Source organism: Centroberyx gerrardi, chromosome 19 (assembly GCF_048128805.1).
Source record: "Centroberyx gerrardi isolate f3 chromosome 19, fCenGer3.hap1.cur.20231027, whole genome shotgun sequence".
Taxonomy (NCBI): Eukaryota; Metazoa; Chordata; class Actinopteri; order Beryciformes; family Berycidae; genus Centroberyx; species Centroberyx gerrardi.
In genome coordinates, this window is record NC_136015.1 from 8,227,941 (window position 1) to 8,240,267 (window position 12,327).

Here is a 12,327-nt window from a genome sequence, read left to right on the forward strand (position 1 = left end):
TGTAGATACTTGTGCTGTTTCGCTTTGCAAAAGGCAATTTTTTTACTTATACATTTCATAATGTGTAACGACATAAGGATAGGACCAATAGCATAGGCCCGTGAGCACAACACAATATGCCCAGATAAAACTATAGACTGCTGCAGCAGGAGCGAAGAGCAGCTGCGTCAAGCTACACAGACTTAGCCAGGATAGGACCGGAGGTCAGGCAATTTTTATGCTGCAAAGTATTTTTTTGATGAAGTGGTACCTTCTGAGTATGTACAGCTGCAGCCTGGAGCAACTCCAAATGGGCGACCCTGCTCACCTTGTGTAGGCAACAGGAATTTAAGGCAAAAAAATATTTGATGACTTTAACACAAAGACAGAATATTTAGAGGGATGACATCCATCTAAAAAAAAAAAACAAAAGAAAAAAAGAAAAAAAAAAACACAATAGTGGAAGCATTTCTTTCTAAAGGTTCCACAATATAGACTTCCAATATCCAGTGTCAAGTCAGCTAGAATAAACTAGGCCTACCACTGAAATACCCTGTGATTGCTATAGCCTTAATTTTATGCTGCAAAAATGGCTTTTAAGGGAAAAAAAAATCAGTACAGATTCTAAGATACATGTATTCTTTATTTCTTCCTTGCTACTTCGTCGCAAAACGTTGCAAAAAGACTTTTATTTTGAAAGTTTGACCGGAAGTCTTATCGTTTATCCTGACAGGCTTGACACTGGTGAGAGCAGAGTGAGGACACTTTAAACAGCATTTAAGAGACAGTCACACTCATAAATGAAAAATATTTTGGCCTTTCTGACACTGCAAGAGCAATAGTTTAACCGTATTCCCCTGTACAATGTTCAGATGTTAAATAAAATCAAATAAAAAAGTCATGTGATTACTGTCACGTGATGGGAAACATGACTTTTCTCCTGCACAGACAGACACAACAAACCTATAAAATGTCTATCATATAAGAGGCACTAGGCAGCCGAGTAATTCGACAATATATTCCCGTCGTAGGCTTGCTGCTCCACGGGTCTCCGGAGAAGTACTAGCAGTTTTAAAAGTGTTTGGCTTTACTTCCCAGTATACTATCGAGGCGTGTACATAACTGGAGTAGTTTACAGGTAACCTACTGCAATGATGCTCGCCTGTGCCGTGTTTCTCCTTCTCGGTGCATTTGTCACGCAAACCGCGGCCCGGTACACTGCGGACTGGAAGAGTCTGGACGCCAGAGCGCTGCCGTCGTGGTACGACGAGGCCAAGGTGGGGATTTTCATCCACTGGGGGGTGTTTTCTGTTCCCGGGTTTGGCAGTGAGTGGTTCTGGTGGCATTGGCAAGGCCAGCAGCCTCCCGACCAGAAGTGTGTGAGCTACATGTCGAAGAACTACCCGCCGGGGTTCAGTTACCCAGAGTTTGCACCCCAGTTTCATGCCCAGTTCTTTGACCCGGGGGAGTGGGCAGACATATTCAAGGCTTCTGGTGCAAAGTGAGTGCTTTTCTGTTCTGTGATATATAACTTTATGTATGCCTTTTGGTTGTTTACCCTATCCTGGTGCAAATATTTCCTAACCATGAACTTAATCTCAGGTATGTCGTCTTGACTGCCAAACACCACGAAGGATTTACTAACTGGGGATCTCCAAACTCCTGGAACTGGAATTCTGTTGATACTGGTCCTCACAGAGACCTTGTAGGAGACCTGGGAGAGGCCGTGCGCAACAGGTGGGCCCTAAAAATACATATTATTATTATTATTATTGCTAGTAGTAACGTTACTAGTAGTAGCAGTTATGTAAACACATGATGTTCAACTTGAGGTTGCCTGCGTGATGCTGACATGGTAATATAGGCAGGATGTGTATTTCCCTGGATGGACCTTAGAACCCCTGGTAAAAAATGAAAGATGTACTGTTATATGCCCTGTCCTATTCAGGTGATGCTTTGTGTGCCAGCTTCCTTATTAGACAGTCATTTATTTTCTTTTTTTTCCTTTTTGCTCATCTAGGTCATTGCACTATGGACTCTACAACTCCTTGTATGAGTGGTTCCACCCTCTTTACCTGTCTGACAAGAAGAATGGCTTCAAAACACAGGAGTTTGTGTTGCATAAACTACTGCCAGAGCTTTATAACATGGTTGTAAGGTATGTAGCACTGCATCAGTTGATTGTAATACCTGTATGTGAGGGCTTGAGGCATTTAAGGCATGTGTTCTTTGTATGCATTGTGCTACTTTATTGTAAGGCCAGACCTATTTGTATAAAGTACTGTATGAGATACAGGCATATGCCAGTACAACATGACAACAGTATAGTTGAGCCCTCTCCACCCCCCCTGTCTTGCAGGTACAGACCTGAGGTGATCTGGTCTGACGGGGACTGGGAAGCACCAGACACCTACTGGAACTCCACCGAGTTCCTCGCCTGGCTCTACAATGACAGTCCTGTTAAAGTAAACATCCTTAAGACAAGCATATAAGCTCTGAAAGGCGGGTTTGGCTTTATGTTTTAAGTGGTTGTAAATCAGATCTTTCTTGTCTTAGGATGTCATTGTGACCAATGACAGGTGGGGGGCGGGCTGCTCCTGTAAACATGGCGGCTACTACAACTGTGACGACAAGTACACTCCAGGGCAGCTGCCCAAGCACAAGTGGGAGAAGTGCACATCTGTGGACACTTTATCCTGGGGCTACCGCCGCAACATGAAGATGAATGAGCTGATGGATCTGCACAGTATCATTGAGGTGAGGAGATGGCAATAGCACAGCGCGTTATGTAAGGTGATACTTTTTGGATGTGGCTTTTAAGGTGAATAGATAACAATCCACATCTTCATGTCCTGGGCACATTTCTGTGATTGTAACATTTCTGTCTATAAATTTGAGAATATGAATAGTTTACGTTGGACATTTGCACATCTGGATACATTTCTGTACATATGTTCTTGTATACTACTGTCTGTATACTTGATAATGTGAACAGCTAACGATGCTCACTGGCACACTTGGAAGGCCAAGAATGCACATTTGGACAGCCTGCATAATAATGTGAATTGTGGATCGGTAAGCTGCTAACACTGTTTACATATAAATCTGTCACAGGCACTGTATTTAGTTACTCATTGTATTATCGATATGTTCTTTCGCTGTGAGTACTTGTATTATCTTCAGTACTTTCAATTTGGTCTATTCTTAGCCATATCCTACTCTTTGCTGCCCTAACAACCCAATATTCCCACAGGGATCCATCTAATCTAATCTAATCTAATAGGCCAGTGTATTGTAGGATCTGTCCTGTGTCTGACCGGCTGTCCTCCTCTGCTGTACAGGATCTGGTTCGCACTGTGGCTCTGGGAGGCAACTACCTTCTGAATGTGGGTCCCACGCCTGACGGGATGATCCCACCGCTCTTTGAGGAGAGGCTCAGGGGCGTGGGCGCCTGGCTGCAGATCAACGGGGAGGCCATCTACGCCTCCAAACCCTGGAGGGTCCAGAACGAGAACAGCACTGTACCAGTCTGGTAAGAAAGGGGGGGGGGGGGATCATGGACCTCAGCTGGGTATGGCAAGGTATGGCTCCCGCCACACCTTAGTCGAAGTCAGTCCAAATTTGATCCTGTAGTTTCTGTCATTATAATTGAGAGCAAAATTGGCAGAAATCTGTGTGGAAGCCATATCCAAATAATTAAAAAAAAAATCACATCGGGAGCATTCAGGACAAATGTTCCCTGTAAGCTGTGATAGTTTGGTGACCTATGTTTATTGACACATCAACCAAATAAGCCATCAGTCAGAGATGCATTGGATATAAACAGGTTTAGAAACTGATGGATTATATTAGATTCAGAGATTTTGCCATACCTTTTTTAGCGAATTGACACCCCTGAGCAAAATGTTTTTTTCATTCTTCCATTTCTTTCCTTTTTCCTTTCCTTTTTTTTGAAAATAGATAGGCATTGAGTTTGGATTTGAAGAATTCCAAAGAATTAGCTATGACCTCCCTCTGTGGCCGCTAGCCTCAACTTGTTAGCCACAACTCATGAGCGTTCAGCTCACCGTGAACGCTCCAAACTGTGCTGAACATCATTGAAAAGCCAATTTCAGGGAAATGTCACAGACAGACAGACTGATGATGTATGATATATCATACATATTTGTATTTTAATGTAAAAAAAAAGTTGCATATTACAGTTTTAAAGGATTAAATTGGCCATGGCAAAGCCTACTTGATCCTGCCGTGGGAAAAGCTGCTGCTGAGCGTTTTCAGGGTTGAGTACAGGACAGAAATAAACAGTCGCTGTGATCCAATAAAAACAGTAAAATGATTGATGAAATAATTGAAGTGCAGATTATTGATTATAAAGTTACTATCACCCTGATTCTAGGTATACTTCTAAAGGCACCACTGTCTATGCCACGATGACAACCAAGCCTTCCATGTCCACATTTCATCTGTTTGAACCCCACACATCAGAGACCACCAAGGTAAGTTGACTGGGACATTGCTTTTTTGTGTTGCCTTTGCACATTATAAAAACTCACATGAGCCACCAGTGAAGCCTTGACAAGAAAGAAATTGAACAAAATCTACAAATTCAGTGGATGAGCCATATCATTTGGAATGTCAATGTTTTAGCTCACCTGAAAATACACAACTTCTACTATTGGCTGTTAAAGTCCACTACACTTGAACTTTCAGTCCTCAGATTATGAGCTTTACAAACATCCTTCAGTTACAGAATGGATTCATGATTCCTCATATGGGGGCTTCAGTCATTTCTGTGTAATCCAAGACTAATGCCCATCCCAGAGCGAAGTGTTAGACGCTAAATCATTGATCTTTGTCCCTTCTCTCAGGTGACCTTGTTGGGGAATCCTAAGCCCTTGTCGTGGTCCCCAATCTTCCCCAGTGCTGGCCTTATTGTCCTACTGCCGGAGCTCCCCTTCATCCCCGGCCAGGCCTGGACACTCAGACTGGACGGCGTCCTGTGAGCCTCAGAGACCTGACGTGTTAAACCAAGGGTGAATATCTAGAATTTGACAGACTCAGGTTTTCAATGTGTTTGGAATGTACGAGGAAAATTGCTGAAATGTGAATTGCCTCTGGCTGATGGGAGAACTCAGGTGTAGTGGATGTGTATTTCTGATCAATGCTGGCTGACTATAACCTGATAAACATTTCAGGCATGCAGGCATCATGATGCCCCATGTGCCAAAATGAAAGAATGGAACACCTCCTCTTTCCAATGATTTATTTTTTATGGCTTATTGTTTTTTTTGTTTTTTTTTACAATTGATGCTGAGTGGGGAAAATGAAGCCTTGTTGCTATCAGACTAAACATTTAACAGCTCAGTGATTGTTAATTGTGCTCTGTATTAATGATTGAATGATTTGGAATGAGCTTGTGAACTATTTTCTGGCTGCTTGTCAGCTGGCTAATTGCTCTGTCTCAGAAACGTTTCATTTTAGAACGGATTGTTTAAAATTTAACGGTTGCACACGCATACAAAGCACCTTTTATTTTTGTACTGTACGCTTTTAAAATGACTAAATAAAAGATTGTTTGATTAGTCTGATGAGTGCGTTTTCATGCAGAGAGAAAAAGAAGTTAAATTGTACATCAGATGTTTAAATGTGTTTGCTATTTTGATGACTACTTTGATATATTTGAAATGACTCATTCCAATTACCACAGATTATAAATAGTGCTTTCAAAGGTAAGTATAGGTCAGCAAAGCCTGGGAAAGCAGACAAGTTCAGAACTTGGTAATGACAGAGGCCGGTGGCAAGTTCAGTCCATGTTAAAACATTTGAGTCTGTTCACAACTGGGACATTGAGTAACTCTAAGATACAAGTTCTTGAAGGTCCACTTTTTCAGGAATCTTTGTCGTAATGTCCCTAGCCTGCTGGCTTTTGAAACAATGAAATGCTTGAATGCAAGTTCAAGAAGCCAAGTTGTCGTACCATATGCCTAATGGCAAGTTAAACAAACACCCTTGAGCTCCTATCACTCTACTGTGGGGTCGACTGCGATCCCTCCTCTGTATCAGGAAAAAAAACCTTTTGCCTTTGGCTTGATACGGGCTTGTAGTTCCCAGCTGCCTTGTTGTGCTGAGCCATATTTACCGCTCTGAAAACCTGTCAAACGTTAACCGTGACCTTTATCCAAATCTGTTTAGTCTCAGAACCAAGGGAGTGCTTTTTACACACAAGTGTGAGTGAATCACTTCTTCCTGCAGGCTACACTGCATGGGCACGATTGGCAACAGATAATGTGGGTACTTTTAGAATGTTTTTTGACATATGTTGAATGTGCCTGCCAAATCAACATTTGTTCGTTAATATGTCTAACCTTTATTTCCCTATGAAAGGTCTGCTGAGCACATTTTTTTTTAGTAAACTCCTGCTTCGTGCTCACAGTGATGCACACTGAGGAGCAGTTGAGGGTTAAGTGCCTTGCTTGAGAACGGTAGTTGTTTCGAGAGAGGAGGGCATTACTCATTCACTTCCCACACTCCCACCTATGTATACCATGAAGTGTGGCTAAAGCTCAGCTGGAAAGTTAGTCTATATTCAGTAGCACGTTTTTGAGTGCAGTTCTTTGCCACAACTGCACAATGAATAAACATGAATATCCCATCAATATATGAGTCCAACTTTAAGCCTGACTGGGGAGTTGGTACCCAAAGGGATGGTGTGTTTGGCTGGGAATATCTGCCAGCTCTGTGTTGTTCTCCTTTAACCCTCTTTATAGGTGAATGTGCTCTGCTCGGCATTTGCATTGCAAATTCCTACAGAGAGAGGAAGAAAGGAAGAAAGAAAGTGGAAATGGAAATTGTCTCTAGGGAAATTTTTCGCTTTGACCTTTGCCAGTTGTGTGTTAGCCAGATGGGCATCTCTTTACTGGAAAAATGTCCATCAAAACAAGTCATTTAAATCTTATTTTTCTTAAAACAAGTGGAAGATTATGTAAATGGGGTGAGATAATGCCACTTGTTTAAGGAATTCTCTGGAAACAAGTGTCAATATCTTGAAACAAGGCAGAATAAAAGGCAGATCCCTGCATTAGTATATTAAAAAAAACATTTGATTGAATAATTTCTTGAAACAAGCTGACTTTTTCAGTCCGCTTTTTTCACTTGCTTAAAGAAAAAACAGATTTTAACACTTAAAACTAGATTAAATGACCTTTTTTCAGTGTTTAAAACATTGGAGTCAGAGAATCAACGCAAAAGAAAAGACAAAAGATACACATCACCCCTCGTTTAACTCGCTAAAAATAGCTTTATAATAATCATATTAATAGTAATAATATTAGCCATTAGAAAATGTTTTGACAACGTTGACAGTGTTACATTCTGTGTTGGGGTAAACCACGTCACAGTGTGCCATCTCTCTGGGCTTCAGCGCTAGCAGACGTGCTCCTGGACACATCTAGATCCATAAAACATAGAGGATCAATAAATAAATTTGTATGTACAAAATGAAAACCACAACACAACAAACAGAATCATGATTTACACCTCACTGTGCAACACCCTCGACCGTTGGCTAGCACGTATTCAGACGACACCCCCAATCGTGTTATCGCCAGGGTGCTCTCATGCATCTTGTGTGTATCCATTGGTGGCATTATAAAACAACAAAGTTCATTTCTAATGGCATCACTATTGCTATATGCTCCAGTCAATCCATTTCAAAGGAGAAAAAAAAACCCAAAAAGCATTTAATGTCTCGTATGTACAGTATGCTATCTTGGCACTGAATCAAACACGTGTGTATAAAACAACATAAAGAAAGAAAACTGAGCTTAGAGACAGAAAAGCTCGCTGTATCAAACCCGTCTAATTAAGAACCGTGGTGTTCAGTGAGAGAATGACAAGAAATAGGTGAAAGAGAAGAAGAGGTGGAAAGGGGAGCGGACGAGGGACTATTTTTTTTTTTGCTACATAGACTACAGAGAGCGGAGTGTCTGTCAGTTTGAAGTCCATGTTTTTCTCTCCTCCAGCACAACTCAAGAGTTCAGAGTGGAATAAAAGCACATGGATGAGCTCTTGTGTTTGGATCATCCTTCCGGTCCGTCTGTTCAACACATCCTTTCCTCTTCAGGTGATCTGTCTCTCCTCATAGGAGGACCCATCTTGGACCCCAGAGAGATATTTCTTCCCAGAGCTATTGTCAGTTTTCTTTTCTTCTGCTCCATCTCCTTAGTAGCAGCGATTAAAGACTTGTCTTCATAAATTAGACTATTTTTTTTGTTATTGTACATAAGAATCGCCCTTGAATACAGAACAACGTTACCCCATAGCTATAATTGAAATGACAACACTATTTATAATAATGACGGTGATGGCAATAATTAATCCTTTTAATGACAATAATCATACTAATAATAATCATAGTAATTGTAATAACAATACATGTAATATTGAGGAGAGCAATGTCCATTGGCAACGGGTATTTACATGTCTTGTAAACGTGAGGGTGGCAGGGTATTTTTTTGTTAATTACATAGTAATTGCTCAGTTAATTGTCTCTGACCCACATAGTTACCTGTGTGTGTACTGTAAAGCAAACCTCACAGTACAACTACACACACACACACACGCACACACACACACACACACACACACACACACACACACACACACACACACAAACACAATTACACCTCAGTGCTGAAGGCAGATTGGAGTTTTAGTTATACAAACATGTTTCAAAGTCAGAGCTGCTGTGGAGGCAGAAATAATCTCATTGGTCCAGGTAAATCTTAGTGGGCAGAGCCAACTGGCAAACCTGAATGGCAAAGAGGGAACTCTGGTCAAATATAAACAAAAATGATTAATGCCAATGACTTTTTTTATTGATCCATATGCCTATCATGATCTTGGAGGGTCAGCAGGATAGCTAACTAGCTTACCTAGGCAACTACAGGCTAGGCTAGTTTTAACTTGGAAGGTCAGCTAGGCTAACTAGCTAACCTGGATAATATGGTTACATTGCATTTTTTCAGTTAGTAGCAAGAGTGCTAGGTTTCATATTAGCTGCCTCCTCTCTTAACCCTTGCCTTTTTCAGTTGTCTTCAGTCACAAAACTGTGGTTCTTTGGCTCTGCCCATTGAGGTTTAAGTCAACCAATAACATGATTTCTAACTCCAGAGCAGTTCAGCCCCTGAGAAATGTTTGCGTAACTAAAACTCAAATCTGCTGCTACAATGTCCCTCCTGTTTAATTTGTCGCAGACGCACAGCATTCAGCACACACATTGGCTACAATTGAGCTCTCGCCTCAACCACCGCTTGCCTGTGACTCTAGTGCTCTGAAGTCTCAGAAAATGGCTACTAGCGATACTGGATTCCCCACAAGTGTTTTCCCCTGTTCATTCAGAGAATACAGAGAATATTCCAGTGGGAGGACTTATCTTGTCCTGTATTTCCAGGGTCCGTGGTTGTGTGGTGTTGAAGAATCCCCTGAGGACAGAGGCCTGGGTCAGGATTGGAGACACCGCTGCTAGAAACTGAGGTACTCGGAGTTGACTCGTCCGTCCGTGTGTGGTTTTTGCACTTTTAGAAAGAGGTGAAAGGGTTCATGGAGTGGTGAGTGCTGAGATGATGCTTGTACACTACACCCAGGCGCTACTGTTGTAACTGAAAGTTTCCGATGCCCCTGTACATTTATACTGTGCAGGTATACTGTAGGACAGATGGACAGGTAAAATACAGAACCCAAAGTATGAAAATCACACCCACCAAAAGCATAAGTGTTTATAATGGACCTGTTTCAAGGCAAGATGGCTGGCTAACACCTCAACTCATCTAGTTACTCTTGTGATAGAAAGTATAGAGGAGAAAGTCAGCAAGAATTTCAGAAGAAGTAGTTCATGCTACTGTGGATAAATATCCAAACGAGGCCTCTTTGCTTCCTGGTGTCCCTCAAGGCCGACTTGCAGTGGAAAGACCTTGGCATGCCTCCGGAGTAAGGTGTGTATGGGATTGTGAGGGTGGAGTTAAGAGTCCTTCACAGTGGAGTAACAGTATAAAAGCAGATCTTTGTGCTTTGTTTAATGAAGGTTGTGTTAAACACCACCGAAATGCTGTAAATGCCTCTTCTCCGGATGAAATTTGAGGGCAACAGAGGAAAAGGTTGAGGGATAAAAGGCTGCTCTGCCCCTCAAATAAATAGCTTTCTGCAATGAATTAAACATTATGTTTGATTTGAACAGCCTGTTTTAGTTGGAGGTTGTAAAGTTGATCTGTTGGTTTCAAATCAAAACATTGAATACTGTTTCAAGGTTGCCAGTATCATTATCCTCCGAGGATATAATCTTTGTTCAAAGAAATTTCCCATTTAAATAATCAGACTGCGAAATGTTATCAAATGTCATTTCTCAAATCAGGGAATACACAAAAAAACAAATGTTCATAGGCTACAAAATTTGCTTTCTTGTTAATTGCTGGTTAGGGTTAAGTTAATCCTTCAAATGGGGGTTGTCATAAAACATGCAGTATTATACTAACAAAATCAGCCAGTCTTATGTGTGTATTGTAACTGTGTGAGTGAGGGAAAGACAGGATGGCATGTCAATACAATACAAAACTTTTTCTTTAACAATATTCTCTGCAGATTTTATACTTTTTCTATGTACATATCTCTATATCTATATAAACTGTGTTCAAAGAAAACCTCCACACATAGCTGGTTAGGCACATGTAGTTGGTTCTAAAGAGGGAATAGAGAGGAGGAAAAGGGGAAAGGAGGGGATACAGCAGTATATTTCTTAGAACCACAGACAGAGGATATATGATAGGCCTAAGGAGGATCATATTCGGCAAATTACACTCTTGCCAGTTATACCCTGTGAACCTGACCCAGCTCTCACATACGGAAGATAATAATAATCATTTGAAATTCTTTTCACATGTACTGAGTCTGGATATGCCACATAGCTGTAGTATCACACGATGCTATAATCTATCATAATAATACTGTAGTATTTCACATTTGATATATGTCTTTTTGTACATATACTGTACTCAATAGTCTCTACTAATCTAGAGATCTAAATGTAGATTATATTATAAAATATACATCTCCCAGTAAAATATCCCATTTTTCAACACATTCCATCTCAAATGTTAGAAAAGAAAAAACAGGTCATGCTAAAAGATTCTTGTCTTTTGTCTTTTTTTTCTTCTTCAAAATGGCTGATTTGGACTCTTAGTATTCACCGGGCTTCATCACAAACTCATGTCCCCTCTGACAAACAGCCCTTCAGTCACTACTCCCAATGCATTCACAATGGTGCACTCACACACAAGCCTGTACGCAACATCCATACAAAAGGCTAAGATTAGAAATAATATATTTTTTGACACAAATTTGCAAATGTAAGAGGGACCCTCTCAAAACTTTAAAAATCATGCTACACTTTGTTCAGAGGAAACATCATGATCTCAGGGAGTAAATCAAGAGAAGGGGAAGGGAACACTAAGTCTTTTCTAGCGCAACAAACTCATATATAATTCCATTAATTACTGCAAGTGTATCTTGATCTCAGTATACAATTCCCAAACACCACCAGCTTGTCTCTTTTCCAGAAGGGAAATTTCACAACTGAGGTTTCCCTCTAGTTCCCGACTCTTTGGAAGGGGTTTTTGGAGGGAGCTAGATTGAATTTGAGTGTCTTGGCTCCACATGACAAGATTTGTGAGAGAGAGACAGAGAGTGGCACAGGCTTAACAAAGTACAACCCTTTGTTTTCTTTCGCCTCAGAAAGGGATCATCCCTTCTTTCATCGGTGGTGTGTGAAATTGAGAGGATTGTACTGTGCACCTCTGGAGTGACTGGTGGATTTGAGTGGAACTCGGGTTAGGCGAGTGGATTCTCCCTAAGACTTTGGCAGCTCTCCCCCCATTTGCTCTGTGATCCACTGGCTGATCTGCTCGACGATGCCAAACATATCTTAGGAAAGTCCACCGACTCAAACAATATACTTGAGGAGAGAAGACGAAATATTTTTGTCCAAGGGAAGAAAGAAAGAAAGAAAGAAAGAAAGAAATCTCTTTTCATGGCTATTTCATCGGGGCAATCGTTAGGTCCTGACTGGGGTGGAAAGAACTCTCTATAGGCCAGTGTTGTTGGCATGCGTCCTCATTTGACCACATGGAGGTGCTATAGTCTCACAGTGAAATGGGGGCCTCCTCTGTAAAGTCTTGAAAAGCCACCGAAATTTAAACTCTAAAAAATCCCAGCGACCCCACCCCTGAACACTGTAACTTCAGAAAGAATATATAAAAAGCAAACAGCTGTGGTTTTGTCTGTGATGCTCTCTGGCTG

General features: G+C 41.1%; 1 protein-coding gene across 1 annotated transcript; it reads left to right on the plus strand.

The window, feature by feature from the left end:
• Nucleotides 1-932: 932 nt before the first annotated feature.
• On the plus strand, nt 933-5,538 carry LOC139922162 (tissue alpha-L-fucosidase-like). Its single transcript, XM_071912613.2, has 8 exons — nt 933-1,480; nt 1,582-1,716; nt 2,000-2,137; nt 2,339-2,444; nt 2,536-2,736; nt 3,321-3,511; nt 4,376-4,475; nt 4,848-5,538. Exons 1-8 carry the CDS (start codon nt 1,131-1,133, stop codon nt 4,980-4,982), a joined length of 1,356 nt encoding a protein of 451 aa, XP_071768714.2. The 5' UTR covers nt 933-1,130; the 3' UTR covers nt 4,983-5,538.
• Nucleotides 5,539-12,327: the final 6,789 nt, after the last annotated feature.